At 40.7% G+C, this 19,988-nt stretch overlaps 1 protein-coding gene across 5 annotated transcripts in view; it reads left to right on the forward strand.

Moving 5' to 3' along the window:
- LOC111262970 (uncharacterized) overlaps positions 1-14,292 on the forward strand; it is a 97,669-nt gene extending 83,377 nt beyond the window's left edge. For 3 of the 5 annotated variants that reach the window (XM_022837637.2, XM_086969389.1, XM_086969388.1), the window contains exons 8-13: positions 5,504-5,590; positions 6,403-6,505; positions 6,780-6,817; positions 9,702-9,786; positions 10,269-10,729; positions 12,437-14,292. In XM_022837637.2, coding sequence (XP_022693372.1) covers positions 5,504-5,590; positions 6,403-6,505; positions 6,780-6,817; positions 9,702-9,786; positions 10,269-10,729; positions 12,437-12,645 — 983 coding nt within the window. In that variant the 3' untranslated portion in view covers positions 12,646-14,292. Of the gene's footprint in view, positions 1-5,503; positions 5,591-6,402; positions 6,506-6,779; positions 6,818-9,701; positions 9,787-10,268; positions 10,730-11,458; positions 12,281-12,436 lie in introns of those variants that run through there. The other 2 variants (XM_022837639.2, XM_022837638.2) reach the window with 2 other exon arrangements.
- Positions 14,293-19,988: the final 5,696 nt, after the last annotated feature.

A 19,988-nucleotide genomic window follows, 5' to 3' on the forward strand; every position in this document is an offset into this window, starting at 1 on the left:
CAAAGAAGCGTACTAATATTTCAAATGGATCGTCTTTTTAGGAAATGATAATTAGTCGACTTCCTAGGTACGCGAAGAAAATCTTCGGCTAGTGTCGACAAACCTTGGGAACGTGTTTCCCGAGGCGCAATAGCGATAGGAATATAAAAACATCAAACATTCAGCTACTTCATATATATATTTTTGATGCGGCAATTCATGCAGACGACCTATTGACCTGAACAGAACGTATATATCAAAATGTCAGAACGATGATATATTCTAATATCTAATTTTTATTTAATAATAGCTAAGTGTATTTTCACGCGACTTTCTTCCAATTGCTGCACGCAGTTTTCTGCATGAAAACTACGTGAATTAAATCAGTATTTGATTTTGCTTGATTCCGTTTCACACGTTGTTTACCAAACCAGCTGGCCCCAATTGTGCCAACTGGTAAAACCCATTTGCTGTATGGTACGTCGGTCTTTTTGGTTGAAGTATACAAAAATGCTGACCTCAATTTAAGACACGGTAAAAGCAAATCAAAGTGAAGAATAGTCAGGTGATAAGAGTCCTTTCGCCAAAGACGCAATCCTTTTTTCACAGCCGCTGCACTGGAGGCAATCGCGTTGAGAGATTTCGGTGATTTCGAAGAACAACAGCGAAACCGGTCGCTCGATAGTGCCTAAACAGCGTACCTGGATAGAGGAGGCGGACCTTGTATAAGGACAGCAACTTTGCTATGGCAACATTCCGCTGGAGGTCGCCTAAGGAGATCCGCCAAAGGAGTTAAACTCAAAGACGAAGAAAAACCAGCTGCACACAAAGGCATCCGTCACTTCGTGCTCTTAGAAGCCTCGATAGGTCCATTAAGTGCTTTAGGGCCTGACTCCTTGTTTTAAGTCCTGTGCTTGGAGTCACTATTTACAGTTAGGCTAGGCCTGACTAGGCCTGACCCGGCTATTATTGCGTCTGTTTGTCGGCTGTGCTGCTGAGAAAAACACCATGTAATTATAATAACTATTTTTATAATTGTCCTCCAGTAGATTGTATAATACGTGAAAGAGCTAGCGATAAGTTGGTTACCACACCTAACATTTAATTTCTACAATGCTTTGTTCTGCTCAAAAAATCAAATAATAAGAGACCTTTTCAACTAGGTTTTCGTCACATGATCCGCTACATTTCGTTGCTACAAATGAATCCACAATAAGTAGAACCTTTTTAATGAAACACTGGAAGTTTTGCGAGTATGTTGAAACAAGGCCAGCGAAAGAATGTATCTGAAAAACGTATACGTGCAGCTCGAATCGCTAGAGTTAGTGGTCGGCTACATGTGCCATAAATTACCAAGAGCCAAGGTCATCATCTAGATGTAACAAAATAGAGCAAAGTATGTCGACGCACTTTGGCTTGCCACTAGCGAAATAACTTATTTATTTATTATTATCTCAATGCTAAAAACATGCGTTATAGAGTGTGTCAAAAGCTAACAGGATTTTTCCGTCGACAGACTAGTGCTTTAGTTGACCCGGCGCTAGATCCTGTTTTGGAAATAGAGAAAGTTCTTAAAAGTTACTCGAGGGAACAATGTCTCTGCTGAAGGTGGTTTGTAGCCTACCGCGATATGAAGCAGGTCGCGGCGTCCGTCACAATGGCATTGAAACCCGCGGAAAACCACTGCCAGAAGCAGCTTTCAGCGCTCGGATTACGGCCCGATGTTACTTTCCGGACCGGCACGAGCCGAATAAAACGGCAATGGCCGACCAAGACAGAGATTTGGAAGATTTTATCGCCTAGAACCTACCTCAACCTCCAGAAAGGCGGTGCAGAGTCGGCACCGATTCAAGCGTATTGCGCCGCTCTGGGTCTCAATTACACTGCCGTCAGACCTTGAGTTAGGCTAGCTTTTCGGACTTCCGGCGCCACAAGCTCGGGCCTAATAAAAACTCCGCGCTCTTGCAATAATAATAATGCGTTCTAACGTCTTCGCCTATCATGCCCTCCAAATAGACTACGAACATAGCATGTTACACCCCTCCGAGTAACCTATGAACCTGGTCTATCATGTCCGTTCGAGTAACATACGAGCTTAGCCTGCCATGCACCTTCGAATAAACTCCGAATATCGAAGAAACTTCGAACAAATCGAACTTGGAACAGCGTTTCCTTTACCTTGACCCGGTAGGCCAGGTCGACCTTGAGTACAGACATACGGACGTAAAACCCTTCTCCTAATTTAGCAACTATAGGACGCCGCTCTGTACTAACGGAACGGTCAGGCGCGAAAAAGCGTCCACATTGGCGTTGGCGGAACTCTTCCTATGGAGGACCTTGAGGTCGTATTTCTGTAAAGTCAGAGCCAAGCGCGTTGGAACCTAGAGCCGTTTAGTGGACAGCCTCAAAGTCGCATTCCCGTTTTTTTTTTCATTTTCTATGGTTTTGGTCACCACATTATGCTAAGAGAATGCAAATAATGGTCCAGTTCATAGACTATACGCGCAGATGACCTTCTTATTTGCCCCATATACGAAAGGACACAGCGGGTGTAAAAATATTATCGACTAAAGTAGATTGAAATTTTCGCTAGAACGCGGCTGTGCCAACAAAGAAATATGTTGCGCAGACACACAATCCAGCATAGAGTAGAACCTACCTTTCTAAACGTATTTGAGTAGATATTGCGTTTGGAGGAAAAATGTATTTATCTTGAAACTTACTCGAACATCATTACAGGAATTAGATAAAATTGGATGAATAAAGTAAATGACCTTCAATAATGTCTGTCAAACGTATTACGATCACATTTATAAGTTGAATATCCTTCTCATTTGTTTGCAGCAAAACGATGTCCTTCTCCTAACTAACTAATGACAGTTGCTGAAGGCGCCTATAAACATCTTACATAACGGACGGAGATATAACTTTTTGGTAACACAATGCATAGTAGTACAGCAAAGCGTTACATCGAAAAAAGAATTATTTCTGGAAGGCCAGAGTCCATCGCGTAAACTTAGCAATAAAGGTTCGTTTTTCCTTCAGGTTATTAATAGAACATTGCCAGTAACAACCTTGAAATGTCACCCACACAAATACGATCGGCATTCTTAAACAACTCGTACAATCCTAAGCGTTCGGTCTCGGAAATTGTATCTAGCCTCGATATAAGCCAAACGGCAGTCTGCGTAGCACTGCCCCTAGCAAAAACCTACTGACGTTCACGTTAAACGTCGTACAAAGCTCGCTTTATGGTGGAATTTAGCCGGCGGTAGTCGATGCAGAAACGTGCTTTCCCGTTTTCATTAGTCGAAACACCGCATAAACGTACGTCCCGTTTTCGATAGCTGATGTAAAAACGTAGTACTGCGTTCTGGTTTTTTCTTTACCAAAACTCCTGGAAAAGGCCACGGGTTGTTTGGGACTCAATAATGCCGTTGCACAGCACAGTTTGAACCTCATGACCTGCGTCTCCGCGAATGCAACCCGTTACAGCTAGAAACGGTTCGGTCACCCTCTCGCTTCATTCTCTTAGAGTGATCCGATTAAGGTAATGTAGGCAGCACTTGACACTGGACCCTTCACATCTGTGCATACAACACTACACGGGAACCCGCTGAAGTCCTTAAAAACTCGTCCAGTTGCGTTATAGTGCAAGAGTGGGGTGGTTTACTTAAAAAAAAACAGACCACAACGTCAAGCACCCCCCTGGAACCGTTAGCGGGGTGCGCTGCGCATCGTATAGGCATGCGGGCTCCAAGCACTTTGCGATCTACAGCGAGCCCAGGTTACCCACCAGCCATCGGTAGATTTTTACGTCCAGCCCATAGCCAAATGCGGCAACTGCCTTTCCGCGATGGAGTTTGATCTCGACCACAAACAGGTCATCGGCAGCCATGTTTATACGCCCCGATGAAGGCACGGCATGAGACATCGATTACTGATATGACCTTGCTTACCGCAGCTGAAGCCTCTGCGGCCGATTGATAGACGTCCATGGAGCCTCTCCGTCGTTCTGCACCTGCCATCACTTACTTCGAACCTCCTTTTTGCTCGACGTGTCTGAGCTCCGATATTTGCGGGGAAGTTACGCCAGTCCCTCGAAATTCGCCAGCACCGAAGTTTGCGTCATGAATGAAATGAGTAGAGTATTTGCTTGGCACGCATATATGACATTCCTCGAAAGCACAGTAGCCACAGTCAGTCTATCAAGAAGCAGTCCTCCTGGATGAAAAGCGTCCCCTTGGCGCCGACTGCGGACATAGTACTAAAATGTATCGGGGCCCATGTGTTTGGAGAATTCCTCAAACATTTTGAACTGTGTCTACGTTACTGAAGTTGTTCCGAATGCCGCTCGTCCAAAGCCCCTACGGTTGTGACCTTGTTGAACGATTTGCTTATAGTAACTTTGAAATGTTGCAATGAAGAAATTCAAGTTTGATGAACTGACACCAAAATACATATGGTTCGAATGGTTGAAATATATAGGTAAATAAAGAAGACAATTTAGTAATATATAGCATAGTAGTTATTAAAAATTAAATAAAGGTTTTTCCTGAATGAAGGCAATACTTCCAAACCAAAGACAACTGGTAATTGGCAACTCTGTATAATATCAAAGACAAATGAAGTGTAGTATACTTGCCTTTATAATATGTAGATCTGATAAATGGCATCTAGAATATCGGATACTAATATTTGTCTAGAATATATCGTCAAAAGCTTTTTATTTAGCAATAAATTATCTCAGCTTATATATCTAGTTGAGCTGCTAAATTATCTTGTTATTCTCAAGCAAGACACCTTAATAACTCCAAAAACTTTGTTGAATTGGCCAGTAGCCGCTAGGGTTGAATACTCCTGTTTCCATTCTCTGTTGTCGTAAAGCTTTCCGGATGCACAGACTCTCTTCCGCAGGCGCGCACCGAATACTTCCCTGCTCTTCCAAGCTCGAAGATATAATAAAAATAACTTCGATACGCCACCGTGCACTAAATCAGCTATTTAACTGGACAGTTTTGCACAGAAGTCCCGACGAATTATTTATGACCTCAATAAGTATTTATTATAACTAGAGTTTCTCTATCGCAAATTGAAGAGTTATAAATTCTTAATACTCACCTTAGTATTAGGTAGGACTATGCGCTTAGAAAAGCAGGTTCCTCTACATCGGCAGATCACTAGATAGGCGTTACGAGACTCATAAGCTTATATTCCCTGTCTGACATTGTTTTTCTATAAGGCGTTATGTCTCGGTGTGCAAGTATCTTAAATTTCTAAAATAAACGGTTTCATGAAAGCTGAAGCAATAAAAATAAATTTACAAAAATAGCATTATGAAGATTCTCGTTATTCTAACATTAATTCCCTCGACAGACAATGAACAAAGCGTTAAGATTCACAGGCTAGTTGCTCAGCTCATACCTGGCGGAGTAACAGGACTAGCCTATGGGAAAGGTGACTTTCAGAAGTTCTGTGTGACACGGTGAATTTTAAAATCATATGTTTATTTTTTTCATTGCAGACGTCAATATCATTGACAAAATTCCAGTGGAGTTTCTCCTTACCGAAGAGGCCACCACGATGACTCCGGAGACGATTACGACGTCGGGTATGCCTGTTAGCAGTTTTCTGATTTGTATTTTTACGACGAGCACCGATAATGATAGCTAAAAGAAAAAAAAAACGCTAATCTCTACCAAGATGTGTATCGATACCTGTGTTCTGTAATGCAAAACCTACAGAAGAGGCTTTAGTTAGCAAACAAGTTAAAAAAAAAAAAAAAAAAGTACAGCGGGACGTATCTGGAAACATACTCGTCCACTTCGTCCTGACTCGATGAATATCGTCTACTGAAGCTAGTAACACAGATTTTTTTCACTCAAACTACTCAGAGAGTTGCTTTCGAACCGTTTCGTCACTCCACTTGATCAGTAGTACTACAAATGCTCTTTTAGTATTGTAAATCCACCATTCAACTATAGAGTAATCAAATGCTGAAAGTAGCTCGTTAGCGAAAAAAATAATAAATATTGCAATATGGCCTTAGACAGTTATTGCTCTCCTGGGCTTATTAATTGTAATAATATTTCGTGCCCTGTGTAATGGGCACAGAGATGCGAGATTCCTGGAAGTTTTGAGAGAGAGGATGTGTCTGTCGGAAAAAGGCGCCCTTGGTTGGATAGCTACTTTCAGCTGCAAAAGTTACTTAGTAGGCCATCTTCGGTTTAGGGCCATCAATGACATTTGTACTGCTGCATTGATCAACGACTCAGCGAAATATTACAATATGCCTATCGCATTGTCCAGGATCATTTTTATATGTATGAACACGAAGCTATCATAAGCTCTCAAATTAAATCTCTTTTAGCCGTACTTTTTTACATTGCGCAAATATAAAATATCCAAATTAATTATTTTCAGTTATGTCAACGATGGCAACGCCAGGAGTCGTGAAGAATGGGGTAACAACAATACCAACTATAATAACAACAGCAGACGCAGTAACCATCGAGTTAACATCAATGTTAGCCTACACTAAAAACATGATTCCTCTTTTACTACAGACGTCCATAGCGTCAGCTTCCGCGACTGCTATATTTGATCGCTTACTCTCGCTTCGTATTAAACGTTTATGGACCAGATGTGCACATACAAACACGATAAAGGGCGGTCCATTTTGCCAACCTTGATAAACCTTTGAGCAGTAGCAAAGGAGGTCGCGCCGTAAAAATAAGCGTCGCAAAAGTGCCACTGTATTCTTACAAAAACATGATATGTTGTTGTTGTTGTGTTTACAGAATTCCCGGAGCGGCGGACAACGCTACCGAAAGCGACGGTTTGTATTCATGGTTTTGTGAGAGCCTGTTAAGCGAGTAAGAACTGCGTTCTTACAGAGTAGGCTCGTCGTAGGTAGAGTAGCATAAGACATATCGAAATAGGAAAGGCGGTGCGCAAGCATAAAGGCAGCCCCTTTGCGACCGCACACACGCTCATACACTAATACGAGCACAAATAAAGACAGAGATGAAGTGTTTGCCGCAACCTCTGCGTCGCCGCCCCCATCCTCTAGTTCTAAGCGGGCTCTGGTACAAGGAGCGCTGACCCGACGAGAACCCCGAAGTCCAAGCGGCGAACCACACGTTCTTGACAACTGACAGTAACCGCTATTAGTACGAATATTTGACGAGTACGTGCTGTCCTGCCAAGCTGTCAACTTCGCCAAATTTGCGCACTTTTCGGTGGCGAAACAAACGTGCAAGAAAAAAGGGATCAGATAAAGGACGCGGAGGAAAGGGGTAGAAAAAAGTAGACGGTGCTTTTTACCGGCGATCTCAGATATGCCGGACGACGTCGAAAGACTTCTCGAAAGGGACCCTTCGACATTCAGGCCGCCTAGATGAACGAGCCTTTTATGTAATGATTCAGCATTCAACAAGCTGAACAGGGACCAACGAATAATACCAAGCAAATCAGCAAAACAGTAATAGTTATACAATAATCACAATGAACTCTTGAACATAGTTTGAGCAACTCTCATTCAACTTAAGCTCGGAACTGAAGCCCAACAGCGCGCAACCGTTCTCCGACAGCAGCTGCTTCAGGTGTGACTTTAATTAAATAATCTGTGTCACGATGGCATCGGTTAAAAAATGATTCTTTTACATAGTTAGTTACTTGCACATGTTCTTACATGCATTAACCTACTTAGCACGGCCCAGACTACCCTTTTTAATTATTTTACATTTAAATGATTAATTTTATTGTAAATAATCTTGCGACAAATCAATATAAGCATGGTATTTTAACGTTCATAGCTTACCGTGTCGCGGTGATATATAACAGTTCAAACTAGATATAATGTTGCGTGGACAGATGATTTTTGTTTGGAGCCTGTTTTAGGATGCTTTTTTTATTCATACATATTGTTAATAGGACTTGAAGCGATTTTGATTTAATCAATTTAATCGAATCGAAAGCCAGAAGACCTAATGCGTACCAGTTCAGTCGCTTATTATTATCAAAAAATTACTGAAACAAAGAATCAAAATTCACTTAAGTTTACCGCCAACCCACCGAACGTATGTAACGAAGCGACAAGTTTCAAAAGTGGGCTTGGAGTTAAACCAAATGGGATTGTGGGCTTACTGTGCGAGGTTAATTAAAATCAATTGAATAAAAACACGTAAATTGAGAGTACGCCTTCCAAACACTAATCGCAATACGGATAATAGCTCATGACGTCAAGATTGAACCTGTGAAGTTCATCGTTCAGGCTTATTTCGAGCTTCAGAAATAAAAATCAGAATGGATCGAATTGGGACACTTATCGGATCACAATTTGTCATCCCTGCAATGTCCGTTCTACTTTCGGTTCACACAAAGCTTCACGAGTGTGATTCGGCTTTATCGCGGCAATGTCCGAGGGCATTTGATCTCCACTGATGTTCATGGTACGATCTACATGATTAGGTCTACCTCTTCATTCCGATTCGTTCTTCTAACTTTTTTTTTTCGACACCTAATTTCAATCGAACTGAGTGTTATGTTTGAAGTTTACGCATCAAAAATGTTGAAGGCCAAGTGTCTCTTGTAATGTTAACTTCTTTAATGTAAGCTACTGGAACCGTTTACGCAAGCTTCTGTCGTTAGCGCACCCGGTGATCGATGCATCATTCGATTCCAGTGATTTTCCGATTGATTTTTTGGCTCAGCGCCGAGTGGAGAAATGCACTAAGTGCAAGATCATTTTTATATTGTGGTTTTCAGAAATTGAACACTTATGTCCATTACGAATGGAAGAGTTAGCCCCGCGACTGGTGTCAGGGAATCAACAGTTAAATTGACACTCAAGAACTAGACCACCTGTTTAGAACACTTAATTTCTTTTGTTTGTGAAATATTTTTATGTACCTGGTGAGCTTATGCCCTTAAGAAGTTGGAATAAGTTACTTTTTTTCCGGACAGGAAGTCAAGAGCATTAGAAACATGTAGAATAAATGCCGATAATAATGCTTGTATAATAAATTCAAGATCGTGAGCAAATGCAGCCGCTATAACATCGGATTAGTTTTATTAAATCCTAAGGAAGTAAATCAAAATAAGCCAAAAACGACTGATGGCTGGCCCGTTGCGATACTAGTATGTATCCCTTCCGAATTTAAACGCAAACTTTTAATTATTTGAAATAATAATTTAAAAACAGATTGCAATATAACATTCAATCTTTGAGGACGTTTGTTTTGATGTCAAAGGGCGATTCAGGCCGCGTTTAAAGCTGACGATGCTTAAATGGTCAAATTCATGAAAACCAATGGCAGTTTATTCCGACGGCCTGAAATAACTGTTGCTCTATAAAGTATGAATCTTCCAAGCTAGCCCAGCTGTCATTTCAGCGTGACAGAACCTGGAGCTGTTCGTTCGACATCGCTAATATAGACCTGTTACGAGGACACTTATTAGGCTTATCTGGACCTCCCTTCAAAGAGCTATAGTAACAATCGACAATGAAGAAACAGGTATCACGTGCTGATAATTTATTGCACCGCTCCGACTGGACCGCCGTAATATGAATTCCTGAAAATTAAACATTGGATATTTTAATGTATATTTATCTTTATGAAATACTTATATCATTGCTAACGATATAGCTTTAACGATATAGGTTTTCAGCACATTACTGAAATCAGCTCTTACGAATAACCTGTATGTAATTGTTTCAGACTCTATTTTACACATCGTTGAGTACGCCTTCAACCCCTTTTACGGTGGCGATGAAGTGTCCGCTAGCCCCGTTGGGGCCGACAGGTATGAAGCAAATGGCCTAAACTAAAACTCCAAGTGAATGTGCAACACATTCAAAGCTCCTACTATACATCTTTCACATGTCCACTTAATCATTATAGCTTATAAAGTGAGAGAGACTTCAGCATAATTCGAAAACACTTAGTATCCGTCGCTTAAATCTGAAGTAAAGATGAACCAGTTTCTTCTTGCCGACGAAGAGTATACACTTTACCATATAATTTAAGATCGTCTCATAATGTTACCCTTTCATTGTAAAAAGTAAAAATCAGTCTTGTATATATATATATATATATATATATATTATTCATAATGTACACTACTTAGTTTAATTTGGAGGGGATGATAAGTACCTACACAAGTTGCAATGTGCTAATAGTAACTTAACTTTTAATAATACTACCTATCGGCTGGAAATTACAGTCTGGCTTATATTTACATGAAAGATGTTCAATTGAAATACTTACAAAACTTCGTATTGCAAGAAGTTCAACACTGGAACCACGCTCGTCCACGTCTATTGAACCAGTGGCATCAACAAAGGCACCGCCTCTAGTCACGTATTCAAGTCCAACGGGTGTCACGTCAGTATTAGCAAATGTCTCTTCTGTTTCACATGGAAGCACTTCATCCCTCAATATCACGACCAAATCTTTCCTCGCCTTCTTCACGAGAAAACCGTCCGCGATCACTGAAGCGTCCGCATCATCTACGAGTTTAGAGAAGTTTGATAATTTCACAACAAATGCGAATGCCACCGCGGCAATGGTTACCAGCTCAGCTAAACTTCGTCACCTTAACATAGCCAGAGCACCGACCCGCCCCAAGCTAGCAGTACCTCTTCCCGCGCCCCCACCGTCCATGCATGCTGACAATGAGAAGTTTCATTCTCCACTTTTAACAGCAAGTCTTGCCTGCCTTGCTCTGATCTTAGCAACCATCATAGGTACGTAAAGGCATTATAGTAACAAGCATTTAATGGAAAAAGAAGCCTAAGAGATTGAAAGCTTGGAAAATAAATGAGTTGGTCGCATTTTAATCCTATATATTACATATTTATATATTGCCGACAGAATTCATTCTTACAGGTAATAAAAGTTTATTTCATATATTTATAAAAGGACCCAATTAAAAGTTACAACAACGGCATAGTGCAATAATTTAGTGTATATGATAGGAATATCCATATTTTTTTAAATTTAAGTCAATCTAAAATCCAACATTTATTATATTTCTCTATGATTATTTCAGTTACTTTTATTATCTGAAAAGTTAGAAAAAAGTCGAACAAGTTCGACAAGTTTACATGCTAGCCCACTTAGCTCTCCCTCTAAATAAATACAAAAAGGACCAATATCCTGGTGCTAGGTAGGTGCTAGTAGTGGTCACGTTATTTGCCTATTATATTCCGTAACTTGCAAGTTATAAAAACTAGAATCATTCGAAATTTTAAAAAAGCACTAGAATATACCCTAAAGGTAGCAATACATAAAATACTAGGAAATAGTTCGAAAATCAGTTATAGATAAAGTGATAGTATGTGTTACGCCGTTTCGCGTCTGGCGTACTAAAGACATACAACTACTGAACAATATCATTTAAAAAAAAAATGTCGCATTCGTATCCGAACAGATCGTGTACATTTAATTCGAAGTTTATTTTGGGATTCTTTTAGATAACTTGGATCAGCTCTGCCCCATAAGAAACAGATTCTCAATCCATTGCACACGTCGTGAAGCCACAGCGCTTTCTTACGGTGAATCTATAAAAACTGTAGTCAGCTATAGACGGAACTTGTGCGGACTAGTTTGAGTTCTGGTACATGCCAAGACTGTATCTGCCATGCAGGGATTCTCTTTTTCCTTTCTATGCAAGGATAGGCCAAGCATATTTTTACTGGTAACACGCCGCCAGGTCTTGGGACATACTACAGTGTAGAAAATACTGCATGTCTTTAAATCGTGTTTTCGGATACACCATTATGAAGGAACCATGCGCCCGTTTTCATGCTGATATTGAAGTCATATGATAGGTACTAAAGAACTTAAGGTATAAAGCTTTGAAAAGTTTACTGGTACAGTGTGCAAAAACATGTAACCTTCCAAAATAGCCGTTTCTATATGTCAGAGATGAAACTAAGGATCGCGCAGCGGACAGAGCCTGCGACGCAAGGCTAATCAGAACATGTTCCGCAAGCTCAATATTATAGGGCCACAACGTAACAGACCGGCTGAGTCTGGCGGGGGCCTGCCTTGCGTCCGAATGTCTTTGGGCAGTCTAGATTATAGCAGAAAGTGGCCCATGCAAGGTGCTCTCTGTGGAACGGTAGCCCTCATCTGTATCGCTTGGAAGTTGTTTTTGTTTTAACGCATACATAACACATACATCTCTTCTATATTGTGTATGTCAAAGAGATATTGGCTAAACAAGCGTATCACCGTGAATTTGGTTACTTTAAAAATGACTTGTTTATAAATAAATCTACATAAGAACTTTATCTCTCTAGGGTAATCATTGCTGCGCAAGCTTAGTATTGTACGACTCAAGAAGCTAGTGAAACATGCAGGTTAGTCAACGAACGCTTAGGGTAGATGGGTTTTGACTAACCGGGTTAAACGGTACCTAGATTATACATGTCGTTTTTGTTTTTCAGGAAGCGTCTGTGTAGTGGTCATCGTCCGACGAAACCGTGGCGACAGTTTCTTTATTCTCACTAACTCCGAGCCGGAGTTAGTAATGGACTACATGACGCCTCGTCCAAATCCTGAAGGCATGATCGAGCCGATCCGTCCCGAACATATAGCTCGTAACAGCAGAATTCTATCTTCGCATACTAAACTTTTTCCACCAACAGCGCTATAACAGTACTGATCGTCGTCAGAAAATCTGCTCTTGGAATATTTTTTCCGACATTAACGCTGCTATCGCTCGTTGCCCAATAGACCTCAGCAATTCAGTCAGTGTTAGCGTATGATGTATTGTTATAAGTTATTCCGTCAAAAGCAAAATAGAGACAGAACAGACCTCGAAAATGCGACTTAATATGTAGGTAGAAATGTCCGTCGAGCTCTGCATAGCAGCTGTTTTCGATCGCCAAGTGAAAAATAGCATAGTCTAGCCCGGTTGTAAGAGAGGCTGAGAATTCGCGCGGCTAATGGGCAGACCAATGTTTCCGCGAATGACCAAGGACCTCGGTCTGAGCTTGCTCAGTTGTAATCTGGTGACTTCTAGCCTATTTATTGTCCTATTAGATGCTGACGATGGCCGATTCGGGAAGCTGGTCGGATTTAAGATCTCGAAAAAGCAAAGACTAACTCTATTTTGTTTTTGACAGCAGCCGGACTTGAGCGTATTACTGATACGATAATTTGTGTTTGCCGTTGACGAAGGTGTTGCTCCTATTATATAGTGTCAACAAGTACTACATCATCAACAAAACAACCTGTTAATTGTTGTTGGAGCGCATAAAACGTAAATTACGTTTGCCCAATATCGAACGTACATAGGTCAGCGTAAAACAGTTGAGCGGAATTTATAAGCCTCCCCAATTTACCCGAGTTCGGCAAACTGAACCTCAATACTTAAAAGCTTAAAAATATCAAATGAAAATCAAAGGGAAGCGATATCGATACCATCATATTTTTATTTCTAATAGACATTTTAGGACACAGCATCTGCGTCGCATTGAATCATTTGTGTATGAGTGGTTTAGAGAACGTTTTACTGATGATACGACCTGTCCACGGAACACGATCGATTTTATCCTATTAAGTGAGTCAGGATAAACTCTAATTAACTTATTCAGTATTGAATTAATAAGGATCCCCATATGAGTACCGCGGACACTCCCGCCGCCGACGATATCGTTCATTATAAAGAAATTAGCGTTGGGAGGCTTTAATTCATCAAAAAAGTACCACGTTTCTAATAAGGCATAGAGCAAGGTAGCGATTCGTAAACATAGGACATTTTCATAATTTCTCGATTGAAGAGTTCGTTCCAGAGTTTCAGTTAACGGAACTTTGGTCCGTATGCATTACGACTTCATGGGCTATTTCTTGTACAGAAGTATCTCTAGAATCGTGCTTCTCGAAAAAGACCATTGTAGCAAACTATCTTACTTATAACCTAAGGATTAAACATTCTGCCTTTGTATGGCCTGTCTATGAATTTTAGCAGTCGTCCACAAGTGAAGAGCGTCGCCGAACAATATCGCGTTGAGTTCCTAAATGTTAAGTGATTTCCATTCTTCGACCGCGTGCCGAAACGCGACCGCGTTCTGGAGCACTTGTCGATCATGTACTTTTTAGGGGTTTAACACTTCGAAGCCTGGAAGGAAAATACCGTTTCTGACAATTGTTCATAAATAGTGCTCTTAGAAGCTCACTCGTGCATTGCTGTGTCTTCCGCACAGAATACACGAACAAGGCACGAGATATTTCAATAGCTGAATAAAGTTCAAAGAAAATTTGAAATAAATTTTGTTCCTGATAATATAGGTGCTTATAATGCCGTTTTATTATTCACTAGATTCATAGAACTAAATAGGCGCATATAGGTTCCAAGTTTCGATGGCAACAAAATCGTCACCTCAGTTGTTTTGACCCTTCTTAAATAGTCTAATTTTAATTCTTCTTATAATTATGCGCATGTGTTCCTATAACATTCAAATATACTAAGAAACCAAAAAAAATATAACCTAAAATGATTCATTGAACGCAATAACTGCGGTCAGCTAGATAGCACGTATCGAAAGCTGCTACAGGTCATCACAAAGCTTCCTGGACCCAAGCCAAAATAAGGCAATAAAAATCTTAGACGAAACACTATGGATATAACTTCAATGTAAAACATGAGGTTCTATTAATAACCATACCCCACAATAAATTCAGCCCAAAATTATTTCGAGCGGATAGCCTAAAGACCTAGCTAATTTGCGGATTTCCGTTGCTAAAAGGATGTGTGTGTATGCTTGTAACGTCGCATCTGTTTCTTTATATTTCGCAATCTTTCTATATATTATGAACACGCTAGTTTCATGGACTCAATTTTGTCCATAAAAGCGCAATAGTGTCTGTCGACGATGGTTAAGGACCCGCTATGCAAGTCACTGTCACATATATACATATATATATATATATATATATATATATATATATATATAGTTTTTTGTGGGTTGGGAAAGTATGGTTGACATGTGACTTCGACATCAGAGCATCATGTCTACCTCATATAGACCGAATGGGAGGCTCAGCCCGCCGGTCGGGTCTGTTCGCGTTAAGACACTACTCATTAATTCTTCATCGAAAAGTTGATATGAGAGAGTAACTATCGTCATCCCATGGTCGATCTGGTCAGGTTCTCCATTTCATTAGACAAGGTAGCCCCTGTACAAGAGTATGTCCGTTCCGTGCGTCCTTTAAATCTGACAAAGCATCGTCTGCCATGTTGTTTCAGACGTAGCTTCGCGACTCGTTCTTTTTTTAACACCGACTTTTGCCAAGGTCTCACCTTTTCCCCACGCTCTCATAATCGAACGACAGAAATCGCAGACGGCTTCCCACATTCCCATTTATCCTGTCACGGGCCTCCCGTTAGTATTAGTGAACGCAGGTCGCCAGCATATGGTGTATCGCATCTTCCAAACATGCTTTACCAGCTTTGTAAAGACCACACTGAAACGCATTCTAATCCGTGAAGACCTGTGTGAGATAAACTAGTAGCTAAACTTTTCACTGGGTTCTCCACAGGGTTGTGCAATCTAGACCTATATATTAGGAATGATGTCCTTTGTTGTTGTTCCCGGAGCTAAATTAAATATTGTCTCACACTCTTTTTGCCACATTTTTTGACTTCGACTTTCGCGTCATCTGTCAGATCGTGATAAAGCATGCGCTTTCAGCTTTTAGGTCCCAGGGAATTGTGCCTGCCAGGACTAAATCCACATTTGTGCTGACCGTGCAGTAGTTTGGCTTGGATAATCTTAAGCGTAAGAGTTCGCTGGACACATCTAAACAGCTGCTTGACCGTGACGTCTTTTAGTTCAGATAATGTCTAGACAAGTTCCCCGAAGGGCACAAGGGACCTTCCTAGTGTTATGGGCCATTGACGTTTGGCAGTATCTCCGCGATTTCCATGGAGGCTTTAATCACTTTTAAGGCGAACCTGATGTGGTGAACTCGTTTAAGAGCGTAATCGAGTTGAATGCTAGCGCATCTCGCCGTTTCTGCTAAGTTTATTTTTTCGCATCCAAAGTAAGTGTCAAAGGCTGGCATTTTTCCTTCCGATAAGTTTTATAGCCTCTGATTTTGCAGGGTAGCCCTTGCTTTTCCTTAGCGTAATTCTACCACCCGGGCTTGAACTATGGCAACGAGAGGTCGTCTGAATAAGATTTAATTTCCGCTTCCAAAGAAAAATTGCTTAGCCTTAGAACCCTATCATATACCATGATCCAGCGGAAACGGCCCAGGATGGACCCTCGTGGAACCCCCTGTTGTCATAGGATTAACAGTTTCTCCTTCGACTACCGATCTGTCCCTCAGAAGACAAAAAAAGACTAAGCGCAGGAGAATTTTTCCTTTCTTCAATTATGTGAGCATTTTCCACCATGGCAGGTTATTAGAAGCATTTTTAATATATAGGAGAATCATCGAAGAAAAGTCTTTTGCTTTAATTGAATCTTCCCTCATTTTGTCAGCTTTCCTGAGAACCCTATCGATCGCTGTCAGCACCGATTTGTTTTTTCAAAGCCATACTAATGATCGTTCGAGAAATCTTTTTTTGGAAAAGTTTCAAGCTTTTGATTTATTATAGCCCCGGTACCTTTCGACAGCATTCTTAGTACACATATAGATCTCTAGAAATTTTTATTTTTAAGGATAAGCACGACCTCACATTTTTTCCACTTTGGTGAAAAATAGCCTGAGCTGAGAGTGCGTGGCGAATACCGTATTGTCAGGGAAGTCTTTAAGTATTTTTGTAATAGCGATTGGACTCCAGTCCGAACCCGGCGCTTTACCCGTTTTGATACGTTCAATTGCTTTCAACACTACTTCCTTCGAAACAGATGTAATCTGTTGTTCAAGGTTTGGGTCTATACACTTACCTCGATAAAAAGAAGAACCAGATGGGAACAACGACCTTGGTACCCATATTTTGTCTTCTTCTGGCAGAATATACCTTTTTGTCCTACCCGCTTTCCTTCTTACAAGCTCATAAAAGCGATCCTATTGGTTTTCCCGTATTTATTGCAAAAAATCTCCTCAACGGTTGTCGTTGATCTTTGTCATAAGTTTCCTTTACTTATAATCTTCAATAGCTTCCTAGAACGCACCTAAGTCACCATCCGGCCCTAACTCGTTGTAGTTTTTCCTAGCTCGGTTACATGCTGCTTAACTCTAGGAAACGTCTTCATATCACCAGTGATTTAGGTTTTGACTTATCATACGACCTTCTTACCCTGCGCTCTTCTATTAGGCGCCGCTAAAGATCTTTCCCCCACTCTGTAGGTCTCTATATTTCTGCACCCAGCGTTTTACGGCCTCTTTTGCCACTGCAGATTATATGGTAGTATGGATATCTTTTTGATATAATTTTAGACCGAAACTGATATTAAGATTACTATGTGTTGAGAACAGAGAGTTACGTTGAAGCCCACCGCATTTATATCCTTAAAGCAAAACTTACCTCTTTTGGATCTCGACCTGCTGGTGGATGACTATTTACAGGCTAAGTTCCAAAGGATTCAAGCGCGTCTTTTGTATCCTGCAAAAGCTCTAAAATTAGCCCCCGTAAAACGGGAATGAAGTAGTAAAAAGCATGCATCATATTTTCTGTTTTAAACGAAGTCAAACGGTCATAAATAGTGTTATTGTTGTAGAGAGCTTACAAAGACCGGGTATGAGTCAATGTTGAGTGTACGAGTGGTATTAATGGCTTCATGACGGACGGAAAAACCCGAAAGACGACCCTCGCTCTGGGCCTAAAAGGAACAAAAAGCAAAACATAGCATTCTGCAAGATGGCTGAATTACTTCAGGACGTTCAGAAATAATTATATAGGTTAAAAGAATCATGCGGGAATATTTTAAGAAATAATTTGAGAGCGAGAAGCCTGTAACAGGCACTATGCGGAAAAGTCTGAGTGCCGAGCAAATGTGACCCCGTCATAAGCTGTACTAAAAAAGCTTCAACGCAATAGAACAAAAACCAGATTTGTCTGAAGTCAGTATTACGAGTGACGAGACATGGAGACCAATGCACAATCGTCTGTATTACGCTTCATTGGCGAACTCAGACCGAATAATGCTGCAAAGTTCAGGTCTGAAACCAAACATTTTATCGCTGGGTTTTGTCGACGGCTAATGATTTATGCATTATGTAATCATGCAGAATGATCCCCTGAATATTGCCAAGAGGTTTTAAGAAAATTTTGCAATACTGTCCGCTAAACAGGCCTCAATTCTGGGAGAATAAGTTGCGGGTTCATCATCACGATAACGCCCGAGTTCACCTATTTTTATTTGCAAAAGATCTAGATCTAACTATTACCTTAACCCTGGCGTCCTTTAAATGTAGCTTAGTATAGCCTTCTTTGGTATCTAAAACGCATGAGGCGCCTGAAGAGGACAGCAATTGAGAGAAACAATCATGACGAGAGCAGAGACCCATTTCTACGATGAAGTTGAAAAACGATTGGAACCGCACCGCAAAAAAGAGTTGGAAACTTGTATTGAATCCTGCAGGAACTACTACAATGATGATAATTGGAATCTGGGTTTGTCGAAACATGTGCGGTTGATATGGAGCTTGATAGGCGATTTTTCAGCGCAGTCTGTAAATTCTCTTCTTCGAACACGATCCTCTACATGTGCATGCATACGTATTGCTAATGTTGGGTAACATTAATCAACATTAACGTAATGCGCGTTTCTCTCAGATTTTAGCAACAAATCTATATATTACGTATCAGCTGTCACTCTATATAATCTTCTCGCATCTCTTAACCAACGTCGTTGCCAAACATTTTTGGGTTTGGTGTTGAAGAATTTGTCTATCAAATTTTTAGGATCCTTTCTATTATCCAAATGTACCATTATTATTCTTAGAATTTTATTCGCTAGTCAGCAGAAACCGCAATAATCCGTCATAATAATCCGTCAGCGCAAACTCTAGGGAACATGACGGGTGAAAGCGAACCTTCTGCTCAAGCTCTCGCAGCGGTTTTGACAAGTTTTCTCATGTGTGGTTGGGCATTGCCGTGGAGAACGATGATTTGGCTATGTCTGTTCTATCGTCGATAGTCCATTCTACTGGGTACAATTGGCTTATATATAGATGCTTGTAAACTGTTTCGTTTCACGGAAGATTCTTTGATGAATATATGCCTTCTTTTGTTATGCTATGATATACCCATTACGTTTCGTCACATTTAACAATTTCATCTGAAAATCTTCCGCTGTGGCTGTGAATTGCTCGGTGTCCTTGATCCGGGAAACAATGAAAGGCTGCATTTTCCGTACTTTTCAATTACGTATCGCTAATTTTTGAGCAAATTGCATTGGGTGAAAATAGCTGATGATCGCCAGAACACCTCGCTTCGCCATTTCACCGTCTGTTTGCTGGTTTCCTTTGTTAAAGACTTCTTCCGACACTTTTCGTCAATTTCGGATGCCGGATCGTGGCGGGGCGCATTCTCCAGTTCGAAGATTGCAATACTGAATTGAACAAATCACACTTGAGCAGTCTTCTTAGCTATGGACTTTATATCGTGTATGGCGTAAGTACTTCGGGCTAGTTCGACGGTCGTTTTCTCTCAGTAGAAGGTGAAACGTTTGTGTCGTATATATCAAAAACGCGTTTGTATTTACTAGATATATGGATTTTCGGTGCCCTAACAGAAAAAAAAAGTTACCACGGGCTCATAAAGGAGAAAGAGCGCCTGCTCGAGAAATATACAGACGTAAACAAGCGGTAATAAAGAAAAATTCTAATATTTTACATAAGCCGACATTACTTTAAACAATCCGACACAATGATGATAATTAGTAGAAGTTGTCCTGACAATCCAGCTTTGACGCTTGGTCTTGTTTCAACTTTAGATATAATTCGACTCTAATTCCACCATTGTTTGTTTGCGAAGGCCGAATGTCTGGCTGGCTCCTTCAACTAATAGTTTCGGTAATGTAGGTACAAGAATCGTACTTC

The sequence above is a fragment of the Varroa jacobsoni genome, unplaced genomic scaffold, assembly GCF_002532875.2.
Source record: "Varroa jacobsoni isolate VJ856 unplaced genomic scaffold, vjacob_1.0 scaffold_718, whole genome shotgun sequence".
Taxonomy (NCBI): Eukaryota; Metazoa; Arthropoda; class Arachnida; order Mesostigmata; family Varroidae; genus Varroa; species Varroa jacobsoni.